General features: G+C 41.4%; 1 protein-coding gene and 2 pseudogenes across 1 annotated transcript; 2 read left to right on the top strand and 1 right to left on the bottom strand.

The window, feature by feature from the left end:
• Window positions 1-5,256: 5,256 nt before the first annotated feature.
• On the top strand, window positions 5,257-6,743 carry LOC129400798 (elongation factor 1-alpha 1-like; annotated as a pseudogene).
• A 265-nt stretch (window positions 6,744-7,008) lies between these two features.
• Window positions 7,009-7,317, bottom strand: LOC129399407 (60S ribosomal protein L39). Its single transcript, XM_055119282.1, has one exon. The coding sequence runs from the start codon at window positions 7,262-7,264 to the stop codon at window positions 7,109-7,111; it is 156 nt and encodes a 51-aa protein (XP_054975257.1). The 5' UTR covers window positions 7,265-7,317; the 3' UTR covers window positions 7,009-7,108.
• A 5,687-nt stretch (window positions 7,318-13,004) lies between these two features.
• LOC101552424 (DNA (cytosine-5)-methyltransferase 3A-like) lies at window positions 13,005-15,091 on the top strand (annotated as a pseudogene).
• The last annotated feature ends 8,111 nt before the right edge of the window (window positions 15,092-23,202 follow it).

Genomic DNA, 23,202 nt, shown 5'->3' with positions numbered 1-23,202 from the left:
GGCCTGTCCGAACGTATGGAGAGGGGCCTCCAACATGGCTGTAGCTAGATTCTGATGTCTTCGGCCGCTGGGAGCTCTGCTCAGGGTGGGGAGGGAAGCTGGAGCCCATCTCCTCCGAGGGGGCCCCGGGAAGAGAGCCAGGCATGCCGGCAAGAGACTCCCTGCCCAAATACAAATATTTTGTATTTGAAAAAAATTGCTGCTATTACTAATATTGAACAAACTGTTTAAAATAATGAAAGCAAGTGTTTCATATATATGTAGTTATATATAGCTTGCTTTTGAAAGTTTTAAAACATGATTTTATGTTCCTGTAAATCCAAGAGTTGTGATGGCCATATAATTGGTAATAACGGATTTTTAAAAGTTGTAATAGTAACTATGAAAGACTTTCTTTTTCAGCATGTTTCTATAAGTCTAGGACTTGGGTTATTTAAGGCCTATAGAAAAGATGTGTGTGTGTATGTGTGTGTGTGTGTGTGTTTAGGGTGTGTTTTGAGCTGCTGTATAGACGTCTTTGGATGTGATGTGCTTGGCCAGATCACTGAGGACATGCTGCGGGGAGCTCAGGCACTCCCAGAGGTGCAGATCAGGTGCCAGGGAGGAAGCAGAGCTGGGCGCTAGCTCGGACAGATCCCTGATCACTGCACCATCATGGAGCCCCAACAATAGCTTTCTTGTTGCCTGTGACCCCTTTGGTATTGAATCCTTTTATGAGAGAGACAGGACTTGGTGACAGGTATTCCATAGTTGCACACATTGTGAAATATTGAAATGTCAGTTATGCTCCTACCACAGTTGTTCAGAATCAGCCTAAATACACATTCCTTCAATACTGTCTTTGTGGCGTCGTCTTTGGTTTTCAAAGCAGGCATGTTCTTGAACAAAGGTTATTTTCTCCTTTAATTCTTATCTTTTTCCGTTAAGAATTTGACAAAACTGAAATCTTAGAGTGAAATGTGTTATTGCCGAAATAGACTTTCTTTTAAATATGTTATGTAAAGTACACAACTTGATGTCTTTGGAGATAATCCACACCTTAGGAAGCCATTACTGCAGTCTATATAACAGCCATGCTCAAGGCCACTCACCACACTTTTGGACATGAAGGGACCGGCAGAGGAACCCAGGTATGAGGGACATGGGGCTGAGATCTCCAAGCCTGCTCAGATTAGGACTGGGCCTTCTCCACCCAGACCCCCCACTTTCCAGTGGCTTGGCAGCCACACCCAGAAACTGCCCCTCGGCGCCGTGTGAGTCTACCAATGGCCAACATCCAGAGACTATAAGACCAAGCTCCCGGACATCTAATAGCCTTGTTCTCCCTCTTGGAGAACCTGACAAGCTACCAAGAGTACATATTGCCCACACGGGAGAGTCTTGCAAGCTCCCCACTGAGTACTCATATCCCAAATACAGTAAAAAGATATGTATATATAACTCTTGGAGAGCCCAGCAAGCTACTGAGAGTATCCCACCCACACAGCAGAGCCTGGCAAGCTACCCATGGCATATTCAATATGCCAAAAACAGTAATGATAGTCTCATTCCCCTGACCCTGACAGAGCCTCCAATCATTGGGGAAGACGAGTAACGAGAGGCTGTTAAAATCTCAGGGCTGAGTATAATAGAGAAGTTACTGGTGCCCACTCAAGTAAATCAATGAACAACGGAATAACAGTTCTTCTTCTTCTTCTTCTTCTTCTTCTTCTTCTTCTTCTTCTTCTTCTTCTTCTTCTTCTTCTTCTTCTTCTTCTTCTTCTTCTTCTTCTTCTTCTTCTTCTTCTTCTTCTTCTTCTTCTTCTTCTTCTTCTTCTTCTTCTTCTTCTTCTTCTTCTTCTTCTTCTTCTTCTTCTTCTTCTTCTTCTTCTTCTTCTTCTTCTTCTTCTTCTTCTTCTTCTTCTTCTTCTTCTTCTTCTTCTTCTTCTTCTTCTTCTTCTTCTTCTTCTTCTTCTTCTTCTTCTTCTTCTTCTTCTTCTTCTTCTTCTTCTTCTTCTTCTTCTTTCTTCTTCTTCTTCTTCTTCTTCTTCTTCTTCTTCTTCTTCTTCTTCTTCTTCTTCTTCTTCTTCTTCTTCTTCTTCTTCTTCTTCTTCTTCTTCTTCTTCGTCTTCTTTATTCTTCTTTTTTCTCCTCACCCAGCGATGCGCAGGGGTTACTCCTGGCTTTGTACTCAGGAATTACTCCTGGCAGTTCTCAGGGGACCATATAGGATGCTGGAAATCGAATCCAGGTTGGCCAGCAAATGCCCTACCTGCTCCAGCCCCCCAACCCTCTCTAATTTTTATCTCCGTGGCTGTTGTTACTGAGAACAAAATAGAAAATCTATTTTTTTTGCAAATTTTTGAGCATACCACATTGTATTATGATGTGAAATCATAAAACTATTGGAAGAAAATGTACGGGAAATCTTGACAGCAGTTTCCTGGCAATGAGGAAGTAATTTCTTAAATGTGGCATCAGAGCCCCTATAGTCCTCCTGTTTGATATCAGCAGCTCAGGGTCCCCCGAGCCCGTGGCAGAACCCAATCCCACAGAGAGAGCAGCGTGTTCTCTGGACCTTGTGCCGAACCAATGAGCCAGTCACCCGAGTAGCTCCTTTCAGTTAAAAACGTGTTTTATCATCAAAGACTTGTTCCTTTAGCATACAATTTTCTTTTTTTTTTTTTTGCTTTTTGGGTCACACCTGGCGATGCACAGGGGTTACTCCTGGCTCTGCACTCAGGAATTACTCCTGGCGGTGCTCAGGGGACCATATGGGATGCTGGGAATTGAACCCGGGTCGGCCACGTGCAAGGCAAACGCTCTACCCGCTGTGCTAGCTTTAGTTTATAGTCTCTGGATCTTGGCCATTGAAGAGATTACAGGGCATTGGGGGCATTCTGTGGATATGACTGCCAAGCTACTGGAAAACTGGGGACCTGGGGGGAGGAGGCCCAGTCCCAATCCAAGCAGTCCTAGAACTCTCAGTCATGGATTCCCGCCTGCTTCTGTGATGCAGCCCCTAGCTGAATCTTTTGATCTCTTTCAAGATTTATGGGTCTCTGAAATAAGGTCAATAAGTGAGCTTATATAGCTGAACTGGAGATGGTTTGTGGGTGTGGCTCCCACATACCGAACTTTAGGCCATTGAATTTCTTAGTAAACTTGGCCCAAGTTGTTGGGGTCTGGTCAAAAGCACACAGCAATTTTTGGGTATCAGAAATCTGAAGGCACCTTTAGTCTGCTGATGCACTTGCCCCACAGGTACGGGTTGCCCTGCTGGCAGCATCATACGCCCTTCTCATGGTGTCTTGTGTTTTGCTTTCTTTGAGCTCACCAAAAATCTATCCTTAATATGTTTTGCTATCTTTGAGGTCATTCTTTATTTGATTTCATTAAATAGCCTCAACATGGTGTCACTGAAGTCATGCTCTGAGTTCTTCATAGCATCACTGAAGTCACCCTCTGAGTACTTACATGGTGTCACTGAGGTTATTGTCTAAGAGTTTACAAAGCAGGTTGATACTGGTAGATCCTTCAATGTCATTATTTTCACATTGAGATTGTTGGACCTCTTTGTAACCTTTGATTTTACTGTACTCCTGCTGGGCTGGGGTGAATCTTTGCCCCTCTTGGGAATATCTGAAAGATTAGGCTTGGAGTTGTTCTTACCTTCTCTGCTGGTCTCCACCCAGTGAGGGGTGGTATAAGTGTGTGCAGTGAGAGACATGATGAGCAGAACTGTCTCACAGCTGTGGATGGTTCCCTATACAAGCAACCACCTGGAGGAGCAAGTAGGGGTTTGAGATGTGGACACGAACTTACTGAGACGGTGGAGGTTAGGTTTAGAGGCTGATGGGATCGAGCTGGGAGGGAGAGGAATCTATTTCCAGTTACAAAAAGGCCCTAGGAGGTGTAAGTTGGGATGTAAAACTCACCTGAAAGCTTAGAGCAGCAAGCCAGGAATCTGAGGAGAGGAGGTGGCCTTCCAGAAATCTTTTTTTTTAAAGTTTTTATTTTATTGACTCACTGTAAAAAAAATACAATGCTTTCAGGTTTAAGTCTCAGTCATATAATAATTGAACCCCTATCCCTTCACCAGTGCACATGTTCCACCACCAGGAACCCCAAAATACCCCCCTCCCATCCAACCCCCACCTAAGTAGCTAATGATATTCTCTTTATTCTCTCTATACTTTGAATACATTCAATATTTCAAAAGAGAACTCACTATTATTGTTTGGAATTTCTCCCCAACAATCAGGCCTGCTGAAAAGGCATCATTTAATAATTTCTTTTCATTGCTGAGAATGAAGATTCTATGAACTTGCGCGGCCACGAGAGCGGCTGCATAATTTTGGATTTCTGATATTTTAACTCAGTTCACAGTCTAGATGCATTTCTGTAAGAAGCCTCTCTGGGTGCCAAAATTTGTTAGAAGACCTCTTGGATCATAGTCTTTAGGAGCAGAGGGTCCATTTCGCGCTCCTGGTCTTATCTGGGCCGAGGGTATGCCGGTAACGCCTGCTTCCCATGATGGCTTATGAGCCACAAAACTGCAAAACTCATACCTCTTTGTTGGGAGTCTTAGAAGGTGGCTCTCGCCGCGTGGATATTGCTGCTGCTGCCATTTTCCATGCAGAAAAACAGGGTGGAGAGAAAAAATCCATCCCCAGGCGGCACGGAGTTGTAGCACAGCTCAGTCTAGATGCATTTCTGTAAGAAGCCGCTCTGGGTGCCAAAATGGGTTAGAAGACCTCTGGGATCATAGTCTTTAGGAGCAGAGGGTCCGTTTCATGCTCAGCAGCTCCGGATCTTATCTGGCAAAAAATCTTAAGCAAACAATTAGCATTTTTTTACTGGGCACAGAGATTTTCTATTTTCTAAGCAAATACTAGAAGCAACTCAGCATTACTAGAATGTACAAAATAGCGTTTTCATGCACAGTACATTTTTCTATCTCTATCTCTGTCTCTATGACAATTTATTTACAAATAGCCTAGAAAGCTTAGCTAGTTTAAGTGTAACAAAGAAGTTGAATGGGTGGAGTGGGAAAAATTAACTATTAATGTATGTTACCAACATAGTTTATTGAAATATAATTCATATTGTTTTTTAGCAAACAGTCAACAATAATTTTTTTTAGATTTAATTAAAATCCACATATAATTTCACATAAAGAGTTTGTGCAGTTGAAGTCAAGAAACCATGTATGCAAGCAATTTTGGGGAGCACTAATACTTTCTTAGATTAGATGACAAGAAATGTATGTTCTTTTTTTTTCGCAACGGGTTTGCCGCCAGAACACAGGTGTCGTGAAAACCACAGCTAAACGCAAGCCAAAATGGGAAAGGAAAAGACTCAAATCAACATCGTCGTCATCGGACACGTAGACTCGGGCAAGTCCACCACCACTGGCCACCTGATCTACAAATGTGGCGGCATTGACAAGAGAACAATTGAGAAATTCGAGAAGGAGGCCGCTGAGATGGGAAAGGGCTCCTTCAAGTACGCCTGGATAAACTGAAAGCTGAACGTGAGCGTGGTATCACCATTGATATCTCCCTGTGGAAGTTCGAGACCAGCAAGTACTACGTGACCATCATTGATGCTCCAGGACACAGAGACTTTATCAAGAACATGATTACAGGCACTTCTTAGGCTGACTGCGCTGTCCTAATTGTTGCTGCTGGTGTGGGAGAATTTGAGGCTGGTATCTCCAAGAACGGGCAGACCCACGAGCATGCCTTTCTGGCTTACACACTGGGTGTGAAACAGCTCATTGCTGGCGTTAACAAAATGGATTCCACTGAACCACCCTACAGCCAGAAGAGATACGAGGAAATTGTTAAGGAAGTCAGCACCTACATTAAGAAAATTGGCTACAACCCTGACACAGTAGCATTTGTGCCAATTTCTGGTTGGAACGGTGACAACATGCCGGAGCCAAGTGCTAATATGCCCTGGTTCAAGGGTTGGAAAGTCACCCGTAAGGATGGCAGTGCCAGTGGAACCACACTGCTTGAAATTCTGGATTGCATCGTGCCTCCCACTCGTCCAATTGACAAACCCCTGCGTCTGCCCCTCCAGGACATTTACAAGATTGGAGGTATTGGTACTGTCCCTGTGGGCCGAGTTGAGACTGGTGTGCTCAAACCTGGCATTGGTGGTCACATTCGCTCCAGTCAATGTTACAACTGAAGTTAAGTCTGTTGAAATGCACCATGAAGCTCTTAGCGAGGCTCTTCCTGGGGACAACGTGGGCTTCAACGTCAAGAACGTGTCTGTTAAAGATGTTCGTCATGGCAATGTGTCTGGTGACAGCAAAAATGATCCTCCAATGGAAGCTGCAGGCTTCACAGCTCAGGTGATTATCCTGAACCATCCTGGTCAGATCAGTGCTGGTTATGCACCTGTGCTGGATTGCCACACAGCCCACATTGCTTGCAAGTTTGCTGAGCTGAAAGAGAAGCTTGACCTTCGTTCTGGGAAAAAGCTGGAAGATGGTCCCAAGTTCTTGAAATCTGGTGACGCTGCCATCGCTGATATGGTCCCTGGCAAGTCCATGTGTGTTGAGAGCTTCTCTGACTACCCTCCTCTGGGTCGTTTTGCTGTTCGTGATATGAGGCAGACTGTTGCTGTGGGTGTCATCAAAGCAGTGGACAAGAAAGCAGCTGGAGCTGGCAAGGTTACCAAGTCTGCCCAGAAGGCTCAGAAGGCTAAATGAATATTATCCCCAGTACCTGCCACCCCAGTCTTAATCAGTGGTGAAGAACAGTCTCAGAACTTTTTGTCTCAATTGGCCGTTTAAGTTTAATAGTAAAAGATCACAATAGTAATGATCACAATGCATCGTAAAACCTTCCGAAGGAAAGGAAAATGTTTTGTGGACCATTAGTTTTTTTTTGTGTGTGTGGCAGTTTAAGTTATTAGTTTTTAAAATCAGTACTTTTTTTTTCACGGTATCACAAGATTTATTACTGAGTTGTTAATGAGGTACAGAAGCTAAAGAGGAAGATTCTCTATTCAAAGAAACATGACTTCAACTTATGGTGCCTTTTCGCCTTTGTGTTCAAGATACTAGCAGCCTATCACAGCAAATGTGCATGCGTGCGTCTCCTGTGACTCCTTACAGACCCAGCTTGGTCCTCCTCCAGTGCCGCCTCTTGGAGTTGTACCTGATCTTGTTACCAGTTTTCATCCGAATCCACTGAGGAATAGGCCGATTCTGCTTTTGTTTCTTGGCCAGGAAGCGCTTGATCCGGAAGGTCTTGTGGGAAGACATGGCGAAGCGCCACGTTCGCACCGCGGCGATGGCGGAGGAAAGGAGAGAAAGCTAAAATCAGTACTTTTTAATGGAAACAACTTGACCAAAAATCTGTCACAGAATTTTGAGACCCATTAAAAACAAAGTTTAATGAGAAAAAAAAGAAAGGTATGTTCTCATTTACTTCATATTTGGCTCTTTCATTTGGACATCATAGTAGGTTCCTCTAACCGTGGAATGTTTGTGTTCACTAATGAACTTTTAGCCTTTAAACTGAGATTTGTCTCTGATCTCAGAGAAGTTTCCAGATGTTGCCTTATCATAAAAGTTGGTATCTAGAAAAAGTTTTCAGAAAATATGTCTCTGCTCCCCAGTCTGCTGTTTTTCTTTAAAGTAACTCAACCAAATAATGCAGCCTATCAAAATGTTTCATCTTAATTTAGGGACAAAAGAAGAATGCTGCTAGCATATACCAAGTATTTGCTGATTCCTTGCCAAGTCTATATAGTTCATTGTTTGGTCACCTATGTCTGTCAGCTTAACACATCTGAAGCAGTTTTCAGCACTCTCGGCCACCCCTCTCCTCAGTCTCCAGTTCTCTGAAACCTTACATGGAGGCTTCAAACAGTTATCTGGCTCATTATTTCTGAAAGAAGGTTAAGTATGTTACCGGAAAACTGGAATTCTTTGTAAATTGGAGCCCTTGCTTTGACTCTGAATGTGTTCTGGGTGCTTTTGCACTGTGACGGGGTCCTTCCTCTGTATGCAGAACTCCAGAAAGGTTGCTATGAACATCTCAGGACATGTTTTTAACTTGCTAAACGTTCTAATTCCTTTTTTTTTTTGGTTTTTTTTTGGGGGGGTCACACCCGGCGAGGCACAGGAGTCACTCCTGGTTCATGCACTCAGGATGTACTCCTGGCGGTGCTCGGGGGACCATATGGGATGCTGGGATTCGAACCCGGGTTGGCCGCGTGCAAGGCAAACGCCCTACCCGCTGTGCTATTGCTCCAGCCCCTCTAATTCCTTTTTAACAGACTCCAGACTCCAGAGTTGGTTAAAAATTCATGAAAATAATACTGTCAATAGTGGGAAAAAAATGGTACATTTTCCATATTTTAAAAATAAATACATAGTATTATATACTACTATTCTTGGGTATTAGTCTGTTGTTTTAGATTCCGCAGATGAGTGCAATCTTTCTATGTCTGTCCCTTTCTTTCTGGCTCATTTCACTTAGCATAATACTTTCCATGTTGGTCCACTTATATGGAAAGTTCATGACTTCATCCTTTCTAAGAGCTGCATAGTATTCCATTGTATAGATGGACCAGTTTCTTTAACCAGTCATCTGTTCTTGAGCACTCAGGTTTTTTCCAGATTCTGACTACTGTAAACAGTGCTGCGATGAACATATAAGTGTAGATGTCATTTCGACTATACTTTTTTGTTTCTCCAGGATATATTCCCAGAAGTGGTATTGCTGGTTCAAATGGAAGCTCCATTTCTAATTTTTTGAGAAGCATCCATATTGTTTTCCAAAGGGGCTGGACCAGTCGGTATTTCCACCAGCAGTGTAGAAGGGTCCCTTTTTCCCCATGTCCTCTCCAACAGCGGTTGCTTTTGTTCTTTTGGATGTATGCCATTATCTGTGGTGTGAGGTGGTATCTCATGGCTCTATAGCTTGGAAGCTGGCCTCACACGCTGGGGGAAGTCATCCCAGATAGAGAAGGGAAGACCAAGTAATATTGATTGGAGATCCTGCGCGGGAAGAGAGATGCGTGCTGAAAGTAGTCTAGAGACTGAACAGGATTTAGAGCAGACCTGTCAGAAGAAACCCTCCAAGCCCTAAGACAATGGTGGGACATAGTGAAAAAACTCAAAGAAATGAATGCCTCACCAATAATACTTTATCCGGCTAAACTCTCACTAAAACTTGAAGGAATCATACACTATTTCTCGGATAAACAACAGCTCAGGAACTTCATAGACTCAAAACCAAACTTAAAAGAAGGTCTAAAGGGGCTACTGTAAGACAAGGAGGAGCCCCACAAGAACAACAAACCCCACAGAATGATGACACAAAACCCCATGACAATAATCTCTCTCAATATCAATGGCCTAAATGCACCGATTAAGAGACATAAAGTGGCAAAATGGATTCTGAAACTAAACCCAACATTCTGCTGCCTGCAAGAAACACACCTGAACAGTCAGGGCAAACACATACTCAAAGTCAAATAGTGGAAAACAATCCTGCAAGGAAACAACTCCCTCAAAAAAGCTATGGTGGCAATACTAGTATCCTACAACTTAGATTTCAGGTTGAAAAAGATTAGGAGGGACAGCGAAGGTCATTTTCTATTTATCAAGGGATATGTCCAACAGGAAGGAATCACACTCTTAAACATATATGCACCTAATGAGAGAACAGCTAACTACTTAAAACAACTCCTAACAGACTTTAAGGAGCACAATAGTAGTCGGAGACTTCAACACTCCCTTATCACCTCTAGATAGACCGACAAGAACAAAAATCAGAAGGAAACACTGACTCTGAAGGAAGAAATAGAAGAGAGAGGCCTAATAGACCTAAACAGGGCTTTACACCCCAAAAAGAAAGAATACACATTCTTTTCCAGTGCACATGGAACACTCTCCAAAATAGACTATGTACTGGGTCACAAAACATACCTCAATAAAATCAGAAAAATAGAAATTGTATCAACTATCTTCTCAGACCACGATGCACTGAGATAGAAGCTAATCACACACAGACGCAGAGAATAAAAACAAACACCTGGAAATTAAACAGCTCAATGTTGAACAATAAGTGGGTCAGGAAGGAAATCAAGGAAGAAATCAAGAGATACCTCGAAACAAATGATAATGAAGACACGAACTACCAAAACCTATGGGACGCATCTAAAGCTGTGTTAAGGGGAAAATTTATAGCTCTGCAAGCATTCCTTAGGAAAGAAGAAAGGGCATACATAGATAGCTTGACTTCACAGCTCAAGGCCTTAGAAAAGGACCAGAAAAAGGAAGACAAACCAGACCGAAGGAAAGAAATAATAAAAATTAGAGCAGAAATTAATGATATGGAAACCCAGAAAAAAATCCGAAAGGTCAATGAAACCAAGAGCTGGTTCTTTGAGAAAATAAACAAGATTGACAAACCACTAGCAAGACTCACAAAGAAAGAGAGAGAGAACCCTAATAAACTGAATCAGGAATGAAAAGGGGGACATCACAACAGAAACCAATAAAATTCAAAGGATCATCAGAGACTACTTTGAAAGACTATATGCCATGAAACAAGAGAACCTGAAAGAAATGGATGAATTCCTTGAGTCCTACAATCTCCCAAGACTGAACCAAGAAGACTTGGAATACCTGAATAGATCCATTAATATTAAGGAAATAGAAACTCTAATCTTCCCAAAAACAAAAGCCCAATTCACTGGCGAATTCTTCCAAACATTTAAAGAAGACTTGTTGCCAGTTCTCCTCAAGCTTTTCTAGGAAATTGAAAAAACAGTAACACTCCCATAGTTTCTGTGAAGCACACAATTCCCTAATACCAAAAGCAAACAAAGACACCACTAAGAAAGAAAATTATAGACCTATATCCTTGATGAACACCGATGTGAAGATCCTAAACAAAATATCAGCAAATAGGATCCAACAACTCATCAAAAAGATCATACACCATGACCAAGTGGGATTCATCCCAAGGATGCAAGGATGGATTAACATATGGAAATCAATCAACATAGTCCATCATATTGACAAAGTAAAGATAAGAACCATATGATCATATCAGTAGATGCAGAAACAGCATTTGACAAGATCCAGCATCCGTTCATAATGAAAACCCTCACCAAAATGGGTTTTGGAGGAACATTCCTCAAGATAGTCGAAGCCATCTACCACAAGCCTACGGCAAGCATTATCATCAATGGGGAAAAACTAAGGACCTTTCCTCTAAGATCAGGCACAAGACAAGGATGCCCACTCTCACCCTTCAATATCGTACTGGAAGTACTTGCGATAGCTGTTAGACACGAAAAAGAGATTATGGGCATCCAGATAGGAAAGGAAGAAATCAAACTCTCACTATTCACAGACGATATGATACTATATCCAGAGAAGCCTAAAGCCTCTACTAAGAAACTCTAAGAAACAATAGACTTATACAGTAAAGTTGCAGGCTACAAAATCAATACCCCCAAATCCATGGCCTCCTTATATACAAACAATGAGGCAGAGGAAAGGGACATAAAAAAAGCAATCCCATTCACAATCGTGCCCCAGAAAATCAAGTACCTCGGAATCAGCTTAACCAAGGAAGTAAAAGACCTCTACAAAGAAAACTACAAAACATTACACCATGAAATAAAAGAGGAAATGGGAACATACCCTGTTCATGGATAGGGAGAATTAATATTGTCAAAATGGCAATACTCCCCAAAGCATTATACACATTCAACACGATCCCTATAAGGATACCCATGACATTCTTCAAAGAAACGAATCAAGCAATCATAAAATTCATATGGAACAACAAATGCCCACGGATAGCTTAAACAATTCTTGGGAAAAAGATGATGGGAGGCATCACCCTCCCCAACCTCAAACTTCATTACAAAGAGGTAACAATTATATCAGCATGGTACTGGAAAAACGGCAGAGCCACAGAACAAAGGAACAGGGTGGAATATCCCTACACACAAACCCAAATGTATGATCATCTAATCTTTGATAAGGGAGCAAGACGTGTGCAGTGAGCAAGGAAAGCCTCTTTAACAAATGGTGCTGGCACAACTGGACAACCACATGCAAAAGACCTCGACCTGACACCATGCACGAAAGTCAGATCAAAATGGATTAAAGACCTCAACATCAGACCACAAACCATAAGGTACATTGAAGACAAGGTCGGCAAAACCTTCCACGATATTGAAGATAAAGGTATCTTCAAAGATGACATGCAACTGGCCAACCAAGTGGAAACAGAGATGAACAAATGGGACTACATTAAACTAAAAAGCTTCTGCACTGCAAAAGATACAGTGACCAAAATACAAAGACAATCTACAGAATGGGAAAGGATATTCACCCAATATCCATCAGATAAGGGGTTGATCTCAAGGGTATATAAAGCACTGGTTGAACTTTATAAGAAGAAAACATCCAACCCCATCAGAAAATGGGGCAAAGAAATGAACAGAAACTTTCCCAAGGAAGAGATATAAATGCCCAAAAGGCACATGAAAAAGTGCTCTACATCACTAATCATCAGGGAGAGGCAGATCAAAACAACCATGAGATACCACCTCACACCACAGAGACTGGCACACTTCCAAGAGAACAAAAGCAACCGCTGTTGGAGAGGATGTGGGGAGAAAGGGACCATTCTACACTGCTGGTGCAATTGCCAACTGGTTCAGCCCTGTTGGAAAACAATATGGACACTTCTCAAAAAATTAGAAATTGAGCTCCCATTTGACCCAGCAACACCACTGCTGGGAATATATCCCAGAGAAGCAAAAAAGTATAGTCGAAATGACATCTGCACACATATGTTCATCGCAGCGCTGTTTACAATAGCCAGAATCTGGAAAAAAACCCGAGTGCCCTAGAACAGATGACTGGTTGAATAAACTTTGGTACGTCTATACAATGGAATACAATTCAACTGTTAGAAAAAATGAGCCAGACCGCCGAGGTGCCGCACCTGGCCTTATGGGCTGAGAAGAAGGCCAAGGTCATCGCAGTGATGAACGCGTTGGAGGAGAGTCAGAGCTCGAGCGAGCCCCAGAGGTGTAGGACGCCACCCTGCCGGCAGTGCTGCTGCCCACGGAACCCACCTCCCACACAGTGGTCACCACAGCGGAGCTTGTGGGCGCCGAGGCCAGGGACAATAATGCCACCAAAGCAGCAGATGACGAGCCCGAGTATGAGGACGGCGGGTGCTTTGGCACTGGGGAGCTGGTCTGGGGGATGCTGCGGGGCTTCTCCTAGTGGCCTGGCTGCATGGTGTCCTGGTGGATGACGGGCCAGAGCCGGGTGGCCGAAGGCACCCACTGGGTCATGTGGTTCGGTGAAGACAAGTTCTCAGTGGTGTGCGTGGAGAAGCTAATGCCACTGAGCTCCTTCTGCAGTGCCTTCCACCAGGCCACCTACAACAAGTAGCCCATGTACCGCAAGGCCATCTACGAAGTCCTTCAGGTGGCCAGCAGCCGAGCAGGGAAGCTGTTCCCCGCGTGCCACGACAATGATGAGAGTGACACAGGCAATGCCGTGGAGGCTCAGAACAAGCAGATGATCGAGTGGGCCCTCGGGGGCTTCCAGCCCTCGGACCCTAAGGGCCTGGAGCCCCCAGAAGAGGAGAAGAATCCGTACAAAGAAGTCTACACGGACATGTGGGTTGAACCCGAGGCAGCTGCCTATGCGCCGCCCTCACCAGCCAAAAAGTCGCGGAAGAGCACCATGGAGAAGCCGAAGGTCAAGGAGATAATTGACGAGCGCACCAGAGAGCTGCTGGTGTACGAGGTGCGGCAGAAGTGCCGGAACATCGAGGATATTTGCATCTCTTGCGGGAGCCTCAATGTCACCCTGGAGCACCCTCTCTTCATCGGAGGAATGTGCCAAAACTGCAAGAACTGCTTTCTGGAGTGCGCCTACCAGTACGACGACGACGGCTACTAGTCCTACTGCACCATCTGCTGCGGGGCCACGAGGTGCTCCTGTGCGGGAACAACAACTGCTGCAGGTACTTCTGTGTGGAGTGTGTGGACCTCCTGGTGGGGCCAGGCGCGGCGCAGGCGGCCATCAAGGAAGACCCCTGGAACTGCTACATGTGCGGGCACAAGGGCACCTACGGGCTGCTGCTGCGGTGAGACGACTGGCCCTCCCGGGTCCAAATGTTCTTCGCCAACAACCACGACCAGGAATTTGACCCGCTGAAGGTTTACCCGCCGGTCCCGCCAAGAAGCGGAAGCCCATCCGGGTGCTGTCCCTCTTCGACGGAATCGCCACGGGGCTCCTGGTGCTGAAGGACTTGGGGATCCAGGTGGACCGCTACATCGTCTCCGAGGTGTGCGAGGACTCCATCACCGTGGGCATGGTGCTCCACCAGGGGAAGACCATGTACGTCGGGGACGTTCGCAGCGTCACGGGACGCATATCCAGGAGTGGGGCCTTTCGACCTGGTGATCGGGGGCAGTCCGAGCAATGACCTCTCCATCGTCAACCCCACCCGCAAGGGGCTCTATGAGGGCACTGCCCGGCTCTTCTTCGAGTTCTACCACCTGCTGCATGACGCGCGGCCCAAGGAGGGAGATGACCGCCCCTCTTCTGGCTCTTTGAGAATGTGGTGGCCATGGGTGTGAGCGACAAGAGGGACATCTTACGGTTTCTCGAGTCCAACCCCATGATGATCGATGCCGAAGAAGTGTCAACTGCACACAGTGCGCGCTACTTCTGAGGAATCTTCCTGGCATGAACAGGGCCCTGGCGTCCACTGTGAACGACAAGCTGGAACGGCAGGAGTGTCTGGAGCACGGCCACATCGCCAAGTTCAGCAAAGTGAGGACCATTACCACGAGGTCAAACTCCATAAAGCAGGGCAAAGACCAGCATTTCCCTGTCTTCATGAACGAGAAGGAGGACATTCTCTGGTGCACTGAGATAGAAAGGGTGTTCGGCTTCCCAGTCCACTACACCTACGTGTCCAACATGAGCCGCCTGGCCAGGCAGAGACTGCTGTGCTGGTCCTGGAGCGTGCGGGTCATCCGCCACCTCTTCGCTCTGCTGAAGGAATATTTCGCTTGTGTGTAAGGGGACACGTGGGGACAAACCGAGGTAGTGGCACAAAGTCACACAAACAAACGGAGAAAAAAACAAACACAAACACACAACAACAACAAAAACACCGAGAACATGAAGATGGAGAGAAGTAGCAGCATCCAGAAGAGAAAACAGGAATTTAACAGCAAAGCCACAGAGGCTTTGAGCTGGAGGGCCGCTTCTGTTTTTACAAAGTTGGCCAAAATCCATGAAAAAGGAATCCATACTGCAGTATTTTCATTTGCTATCCATTATTCACCGAGAAGCTTTAGTCTCTTTGTAGGACACCAAAAGTGGTTTCTGTTTGCTGAAATAAAAGCAAAGCCTTGTCCCCACCTTTCCACCTGGCTTGGCATCCAACTCTCAGAGACTGCGTAGGACTTACATCTCTGATTAATTTTATCTAAATCATTTTTAATTCTATTAGATCTTATTTCTTCTGAGCTATCCTGAATTTTCCAATGTTTTTCCGCCAATGTCATTTCATCAGAGCAATTAAAAAAATTCAAGGTGAACAGTCCAAGATGCATACTGAGCGTCCATTACAATATTTACTGGTTCAGAATAATTTTGTAAAAGAGAAATGATTGCAAAAAATTCATTCTTCTGAACTGATTTATATGGAGTTTGTAAAACCTTGTCATTTTTCACATCAGTATAAGCAGCCTTTCCTTCTTTATTAGCATCTGTGAAGAATGTAACAACAGACTCAATAGGTTCAGCCTTTAAAATACTAGGACAAATCCAATTAGCAAATTTAAGAAATTGAAATATCTTTTGCCTCAGAAAGTTGTTATGAATTTTGCCCAGATAATTAGTGCAAGCAATTTGCTAATCTTCATCAATTTCCCATAGTTCTTGAATTTGCTCACTAGTCAATGGTATAATAATTTTAGTAGGATCACTCCCTATTAATTGTTTAGTTCTTCTTCCTTTAAAAATTATTTGAGATATTTTATATACATAAGTAACCAATGTTTTACTAGACTTGTTACATAAAAAACTCCATTCCACAATATTAGCTCCTTGAACCAAAATCCCAGTAGGAGAATGTGAAGTATGCAACACTATCAGAGTTAAACTTTCTGAAGAGTCAATTCTATCTAACTGAGCCTTATTAACAATATCCTCAATTATTTCTAATTCTTTTTCAGCTGCTGGGCTAAGTTGCCTTGGACTATTTAAAGAGGAATCACCTTCCAATGTTTGAAACAAATTTTGTAGGGCATAGGTTGGAATACCCAAAGAAGGCTGTAGCCAATTTATATTCCCTAATAATTTTTGAAAGTCATTTAAAGTTCTTAACTTATCTCTCCGAATTTGGATCTTTTGAGGTGTAGTTCTACTCTCCCATATTATTTGTCCCCCAAATCCCCAAGGATCCTGACTTTGAATTTTGTCCTGTGCAATTTTTAAGCCCCATGACTCTAGTTCATAAGTTACAGCTTCATAAGCCTTTTGCAAATTTATGTGAGGTGGAGCAGTGATAAGAATATCATCCATGTAGTGAATAATTTTGATGTCAGAGTACCTTGTCCTAATTATGTCCAATGGTTGATTAACAAAATATTGACACATTGTGGGACTATTCATCATCCCTTGAGGCAAAACATTCCAGTGATATCTTTCAGCAGGAGTTTCACTTTTTAAGGAAGGCACAGTAAAGGCAAATTTTTCTCTATCTTCTCTCAAAGGGATGGTATAGAAACAATCCCTTAGATCAATTACAATAATATTCCATTGTTTTGGAATAATGGCTAAATTAGGTAGGCCCATTTGCAAAGGGCCCATTGGTTCCACGCAGTCATCAACTTTTTATTAGATCACTTAACATTCATCATTTACCTGTCTTTTTTCTCGACAAAAAATACTGGTGAATTCCAGGGACTAGAACTGAAAACAATATGTCCCAATTCAAGCTGTTCTGTAACCAATTCATTTAAAGCCTTAAGTTTTTCTTTTGTTAAGGCCACTGTTCAACCCAAACAGGCCGAACCTTTTTCCAGACTATTGGGAGAGCTGCTCTTCGAGCAGTGGCCAAAATTAAAAAGGCAATTGCTGAGACACCCCTCTTTTTAAAAAATTTTTTTTATTGAGTCACCATGTGGAATGTTACCACGTTTTTAGGTTTAAGTCTCAGTTATACAATGCTCGAACACCCATCCCTTCACCAGTGCACATATTCCACCACCAAGAATCAGTGTAGCTCCACCCTGCCCCCCCACCACAGCCTCCCCCACGCCCCAGCCACCCCCCCGCCTGTGTAACTGATAAATTTCACTTTACTTTCACTTTGATTACATTCAGTATTTCAACAAAACTCACTATTATTGTTTGGGAGAAACCCCTCTTTCTTTAACATATTTCACACCAAGTTTTTGCAACGAATCTCATCCCCATAGGGTGATAGCTATTGGTGCAATATATGGCTGGATGACTGCCGTGTCTCCATCAGGATCACCACAAGGAAGAGGTTGCATACTCTGTTGAACATCAGTGACCACACCCATACCAGAAAAACTAACATCCACAAAACGCTTTATGAGAAGACATAAGAGTTGATGGGGAGAGTCGTATGAGAAGATGAGAGAGAAGGCTCCTCATACTCAAAGTCAAACTGTGAAAAATTCAGGGCAGCAGCAATACAATTGTACGCCCTCCATTCCTTTGCTGGGATCAAATCTCCATTTTTCTTTGCATAACACAGTTCTCTCCCTATTTTTACCCATAAATCTAGGTTGAATTGTTCTATATTTTTTGGCTTAAACCAATGACAATACTTTTGTATCCTCTCAAGGAGGCATCTTATTATCTGTTCCTTTAAGGGCAGACCAGTTGCTTTTGTTAGAGAATTCAAAGTATCAACATAGGCATCCTGCTGAGAAGTTACAGAATTGCCCATTGCCCCCTTTTCTTTTTCTTCCTTTATTTATTCTTTATTTCTTTTCTCCCTTTCTTTCTCTTTTTCTTCTTTTCCCTTTCTTTCTTTCTTCCTGCCTATCTTTCTTTCTCCCTTTCTTTCTCATTTTCTTCTTCCTATCTTATCTATATTTCTTCTTTCTCCCTTTCTTCCTCTTTTTCTTCTTATCTATATTTCTTTTCTTTCCCTTACTTTCTCATTTTTCTTCTTCCTTCCTATTTCTTCCTTTTTTCTATCTATATTTCTTCTTTCTTTCTTTTTTCCTTCCTATTTCTCTACTTCCTTTCTTTCTATCTATATTTCTTCTTTCTCCCTTTCTCTTTTTCTTCTTCCTTCCTTATCTATATTTCTTCTTTCTCCCCTTCTTCTTTCTTTCTTTCTTTCTTTCTTTCTTTCTTTCTTTCTTTCTTTCTTTCTTTCTTTCTTTCTTTCTTTCTTTCTTTCTTTCTTTCTCTCTCTCTCTCTTTCTTTCTCTCTTTAATTTCTTTCTTTCTTTCTTTCTTTCTTTCTTTCTTTCTTTCTTTCTTTCTTTCTTTCTTTCTTTCTTTCTTTCTTTCTTTCTTTCTTTCTTTCTTTCTCTTTCTCTCTTCCTCTCTTTAATTTCTTTCTTTCTATTTATATTTCCTTATTCTTTTTCTCTTTTTCTTTTTTCCTTCCTTTCTATCTATATTTCTTCTTTGTCCCTTTCTTTCTCCTTTTCTTCTTTTCCCTTTCTTTCAAGATTTCTTCCTGCCTATCTTTCTATCTATATTTCTTTATTCCCTTTCTTTTTCTTCTTCCTCTCTTTCTTTCTTCTTCCTTCCTTCCTTCCTTCCTTCCTTCCTTCCTTCCTTCCTTCCTTCCTTCCTTCCTTCCTTCCTTCCTTCCTTCCTTCCTTCCTCCCTCCCTCCCTCCCTCCCTCCCTCCCTCCCTCCCTCCCTCCCTTCTTTCTTTCTTTCTTTCTTTCTTTCTTTCTTTCTTTCTTTCTTTCTTTCTTTCTTTCTTTCTTTCTTTCTTTCTTTCTTTCTTTCTTTCTTTCTTTCTTTCTTTCTTTCTTTCTTTCTTTCCTTCATCTTTCTTAATTCCCTTTCTTTATCTCTCCCTTTCTCTATTTTCTCCTACTGAGCCTTTATCTTTGAGCCCTCATAGGGTGCCATATGTTGCAACAATGTTGCAGTTTTACTTGGCAGAAGAAATATACTTTTTTGGGGAGGATCACATGACTGTTTCCGGAGATTTTTGTTATGGCCTGCCAGATAGCAGCCTGTTCACAACACCCTTTTTATTTAGTAGGTTGATCTACTAACCAATGATATCCAGGCACATAGGCCAATATGCAAATTAACTTAGCCAACGGAAACAGTAACAAAGTCAGTTGAAGTAACAGTAACAATAACAGAAAATGACGTTTACATCCAGGCCTAGCTAGGCCTGAGATTATGGGATGTTGTATACCAACACATGCAATGATTGAACACCCACCCCTCCACCAGTGTACATTTCCCACCACCAATGTCCCCAGTATCCCTCCAGCCACCCTCACCCACCACCTCTATGCCAAGCACTTATAAGAAAACTATTTCAAACTCCAGCAAGAGGAATCAAATTTTATTTGCAAATAAATGTTAATGTTATTCTTATAGCTATCAAGTAATACAACTGATCTCTTTGAATTGGCTAATAGTATGCAGAGACCAAGTTTTAAGCCTATACTTTGCACTGGTGGCTTTATGGTTTGTTTTTCCTATAAAATTTCTTTTTGTTCTTGATTTCTTTACTTATGCTCTCTTCTGTCCCCTTTAACTACATGCATATATCTTTATGACCTTCTCTGGAAGTAACTCATGAATATACGTCTATAAGAAAAGATTATGTATTAATATTTCAAAGCAATGCTTAGGGCATACTCCTTGCTCTGCATTCAGAAATTACTCCTGGTGATGCTTGACTGACTGACTGTATGGGATGCTGGGGATTGAAAACGCATCTGCCAAGTGCAAGGCAAATGCTATACCCGCTATACTACTGCTCCCACTGGTTAGGAAGATTTCTTAAACTCATTGTCAAGATGACCTTTTTTAGGGGTAGCAATTTCACTACATAATATTTTAAAGACTTCCTTAAAACTAACAATTATATCACTGCTCAGAGGAAACTTTTGCTTTGTGAAATGTATGATGGATGGGAGAAATTCTAGATACTTGATTACTGAGTAGATTCTAGAGTTTTCTCTTCTAAAAAGGTATTTGACTGAAAGGAAGCATTGTTACTCTATTAATTCTAGTTGTCCCAGAAAAAATATAATTTTAGATGTAGACAAAAATGCACCTAAGTTTTTTGATAGGTAGCTTTTAAGTCACACTTAACATTTCTCTTTATTGTCCCTCCCCCAGTGGTCAAATTACGTTAGTCATGTCAGTTGAGATTATTTGGATTATGCTTGAAACAGATATTAGCAATTGAGGGATATAAAGGAATGCTTATTTTATTTTATCACAGTCTCCTTAGGCACAGGAGTGCCTGGCAAGCTACCCGTGTCATATTCAATATGCCAAACACAGTAACAACAAATCTCACAATGGAAACACTACTGGAAAATGTATGAAGGTGTCATCTCAGTGTCCTAGCACCTATAACACTATTTTATTTACTTTTTAAACCTTCCAAAAATGATTTTAGGGAAAAATCTCTAAAAGAAAAACATCATATTAACTGATTCAAAACCAATCCTTTCTCAACCTAGGTCTAAAGTGGAATATTATTGACTACATTTTAAAACTTTCTATGCATGTATCATTATCACTATGAGATGTATTTTTCTGCTTTGATGCCATATTTTTGTATAGTCAAATATTGTATTGTTTAATTTTTCTGTTAACTTTAAGCTTTTTCCTCTTGGGAATATGAACTGTGAATCTCATAGAGATATGGAATTTATTGCTCTAAATAGAATTGGAATAGAATAAATAGAATAGCACAATTGTCCTAATTGTGCTAGGACACCGAGATGACACCTTCATACATTTTCCAAATTAGGGAGAGTATTTGGGTTTTTTTTGCTATCAAAGTTGCATTTTGAAATCTATAAATAAATTAAAACCCAAACTATGAATGGCTACATGCAGCAGTTTAATTCAATTGTCAAACTACACTCAAACTAATTGAATTGAAATGCCAGTGACTGACAATAAAAAATATAAGAAAGGCCTTGCCTCCAGTAAGTTTAAACTAAGAGACTAATATTTTCATGCAGTTAATATTTATTCTTAAAAATTTGATGGTTAATTCAGTGTTTTTCATGTTGTTAGTTCTGGTTCCACACCTGGAGGCATCCAGGGCTGCTCCTGGGTTATTTTTATTATTTTTATGTTTTTATTATTTATTTATTTATTTCTAATTTTTTGGGTCACACCTGGCTTTGCACAGGGATTATTCCTGACTGTACTCAGGAATAACTCCTGTCGGTACTCGGTACTGAGTACTCCTGGCGGTACTCAGAGGACCATATGGGATGACGGGAATTGAACCCAAGTCAGCCACGTGCAAGGCAAATACCCTCCCCACTGTGCGATAGCTCCAGCCGCTGGAGAATATTTTAAAAATATCTTCTCTTTACTTGTTCAGAGGATATGATATATTTTGTCCTAAGATGAACTTTCAGTATACTAAATTTTCTTTTTTTGTTTGGTTTTTGGGTTTTAGTTCACACCTGGCAGTACTCAAGGCTTACTCCTGACTTTGAGGTTAGGGATTACTCCTGGCTGGCATGGGGGAACTATATGGGATTCTGGGAGTTGAACACAGGTTGATAGTGTACAAATCAAGCATCCTGCCCACTGGACTACTTCTCAGGACCCTGGGATTTCATTCCTATGTGTAGTTATTTTTTAACTCTTCTTTAAGTTACAAAATAAGTCTGACGTGTAGTGATATATTCAGATTGCTACCTGATCTTTGTGTTTTATTTGATCTTTCTCTTGCAACAGACATTGCAGCAGTAGCTCTATAAATATAATTTCAGATGCAAAATTTCTATTTTTTTGGACCAAAATTCATTTTGTGATTAGAACACGTCCACGTTTATTTTAAATGGATTTGACCTGACAACATCATTAAAGATACTTTGGAAAGACTTGATTCTTTTAACTTTTCTAAACCTAAGCCCCCATTTCAATTTAAAATAGCAGACAGTTACATATTAATGTACTTTTGCAGTTAACTTATATAATCTCCAAAATTATATAAGTTAACTTATATGAATTTGTTATGTCACACTGTTACAGGCAAATGTCAGCATTCTTTTATTTGTAGGAAATAGTCTATATGTAAAATTATTTTTTAAAGTGGTTAAGTAGATTTTTTTACCCAGATATATCAAATTTTGATGTTTACTTCATTGTCTAAAATAGTATCTTTGTAAGTAGGTAGCATTGATTTCCAAACACCATAAACTGTCTGGTGTTTCCTGGGGTGACATGCAGTGAACTGAATGAAACTACTCTTTTTCTAGTAGCTACTTTTTCTTAAAGTACTGTCTTGTTTGAAGAATATTTTTAAGGATTAATTACCAAACCATCTCATCTTTCCTGTAATGCAATTATGTAAAATTTTCCACAGTGCAGAAAGTGATTTTAGTGACAGCAACAATTAAGTCTTCACTTGGTGATGCAGAGATATAAGCTGAGGGCATTCTCATCTAGGTTTCATTCATTCAGTGAATGTATCACAAAGGGCTACATACCATAAGATTTGCCAAGCTCACTGTATTCTAGAAATTCTGTCAGAACTTTCTCCTTGGCTACTTTTATGGATTTTTAAAAAATTGAACATAATTATTCTATTTGCAAGACAATATATTTACCAATGATGGCAAAATAATACTGTTATTCCTCCAGCTCATTGACTCATTTAATAAACATTTCCTGAGCAGTTTGTAGTAACAAGCACTGTTATATATGTCATTGTTTTTCAGAGGAACATAAGAATACTCATTGCTTTAGAAGTTTTGGATAATGAACTTTGAGGATATTTGCAAGATTTTACTATTTGGGGATTGGGGCTATCAATGTAATTGCTGAATAAATAATAATTAGTTTAGCTTTTAGGTTGAATAACATGGAAATATGGTGCATAATCAAATAATATGTATGTTATCTGCATATATGGATTTAATATCTGTATGCTAATGTATATATTCATATCT

Source organism: Sorex araneus, chromosome 1 (assembly GCF_027595985.1).
Source record: "Sorex araneus isolate mSorAra2 chromosome 1, mSorAra2.pri, whole genome shotgun sequence".
In the NCBI taxonomy this organism is placed as follows: Eukaryota; Metazoa; Chordata; class Mammalia; order Eulipotyphla; family Soricidae; genus Sorex; species Sorex araneus.
Note: the sequence above shows the minus strand (reverse complement) of the source record. Positions and strands in the feature narration are given on the sequence as shown.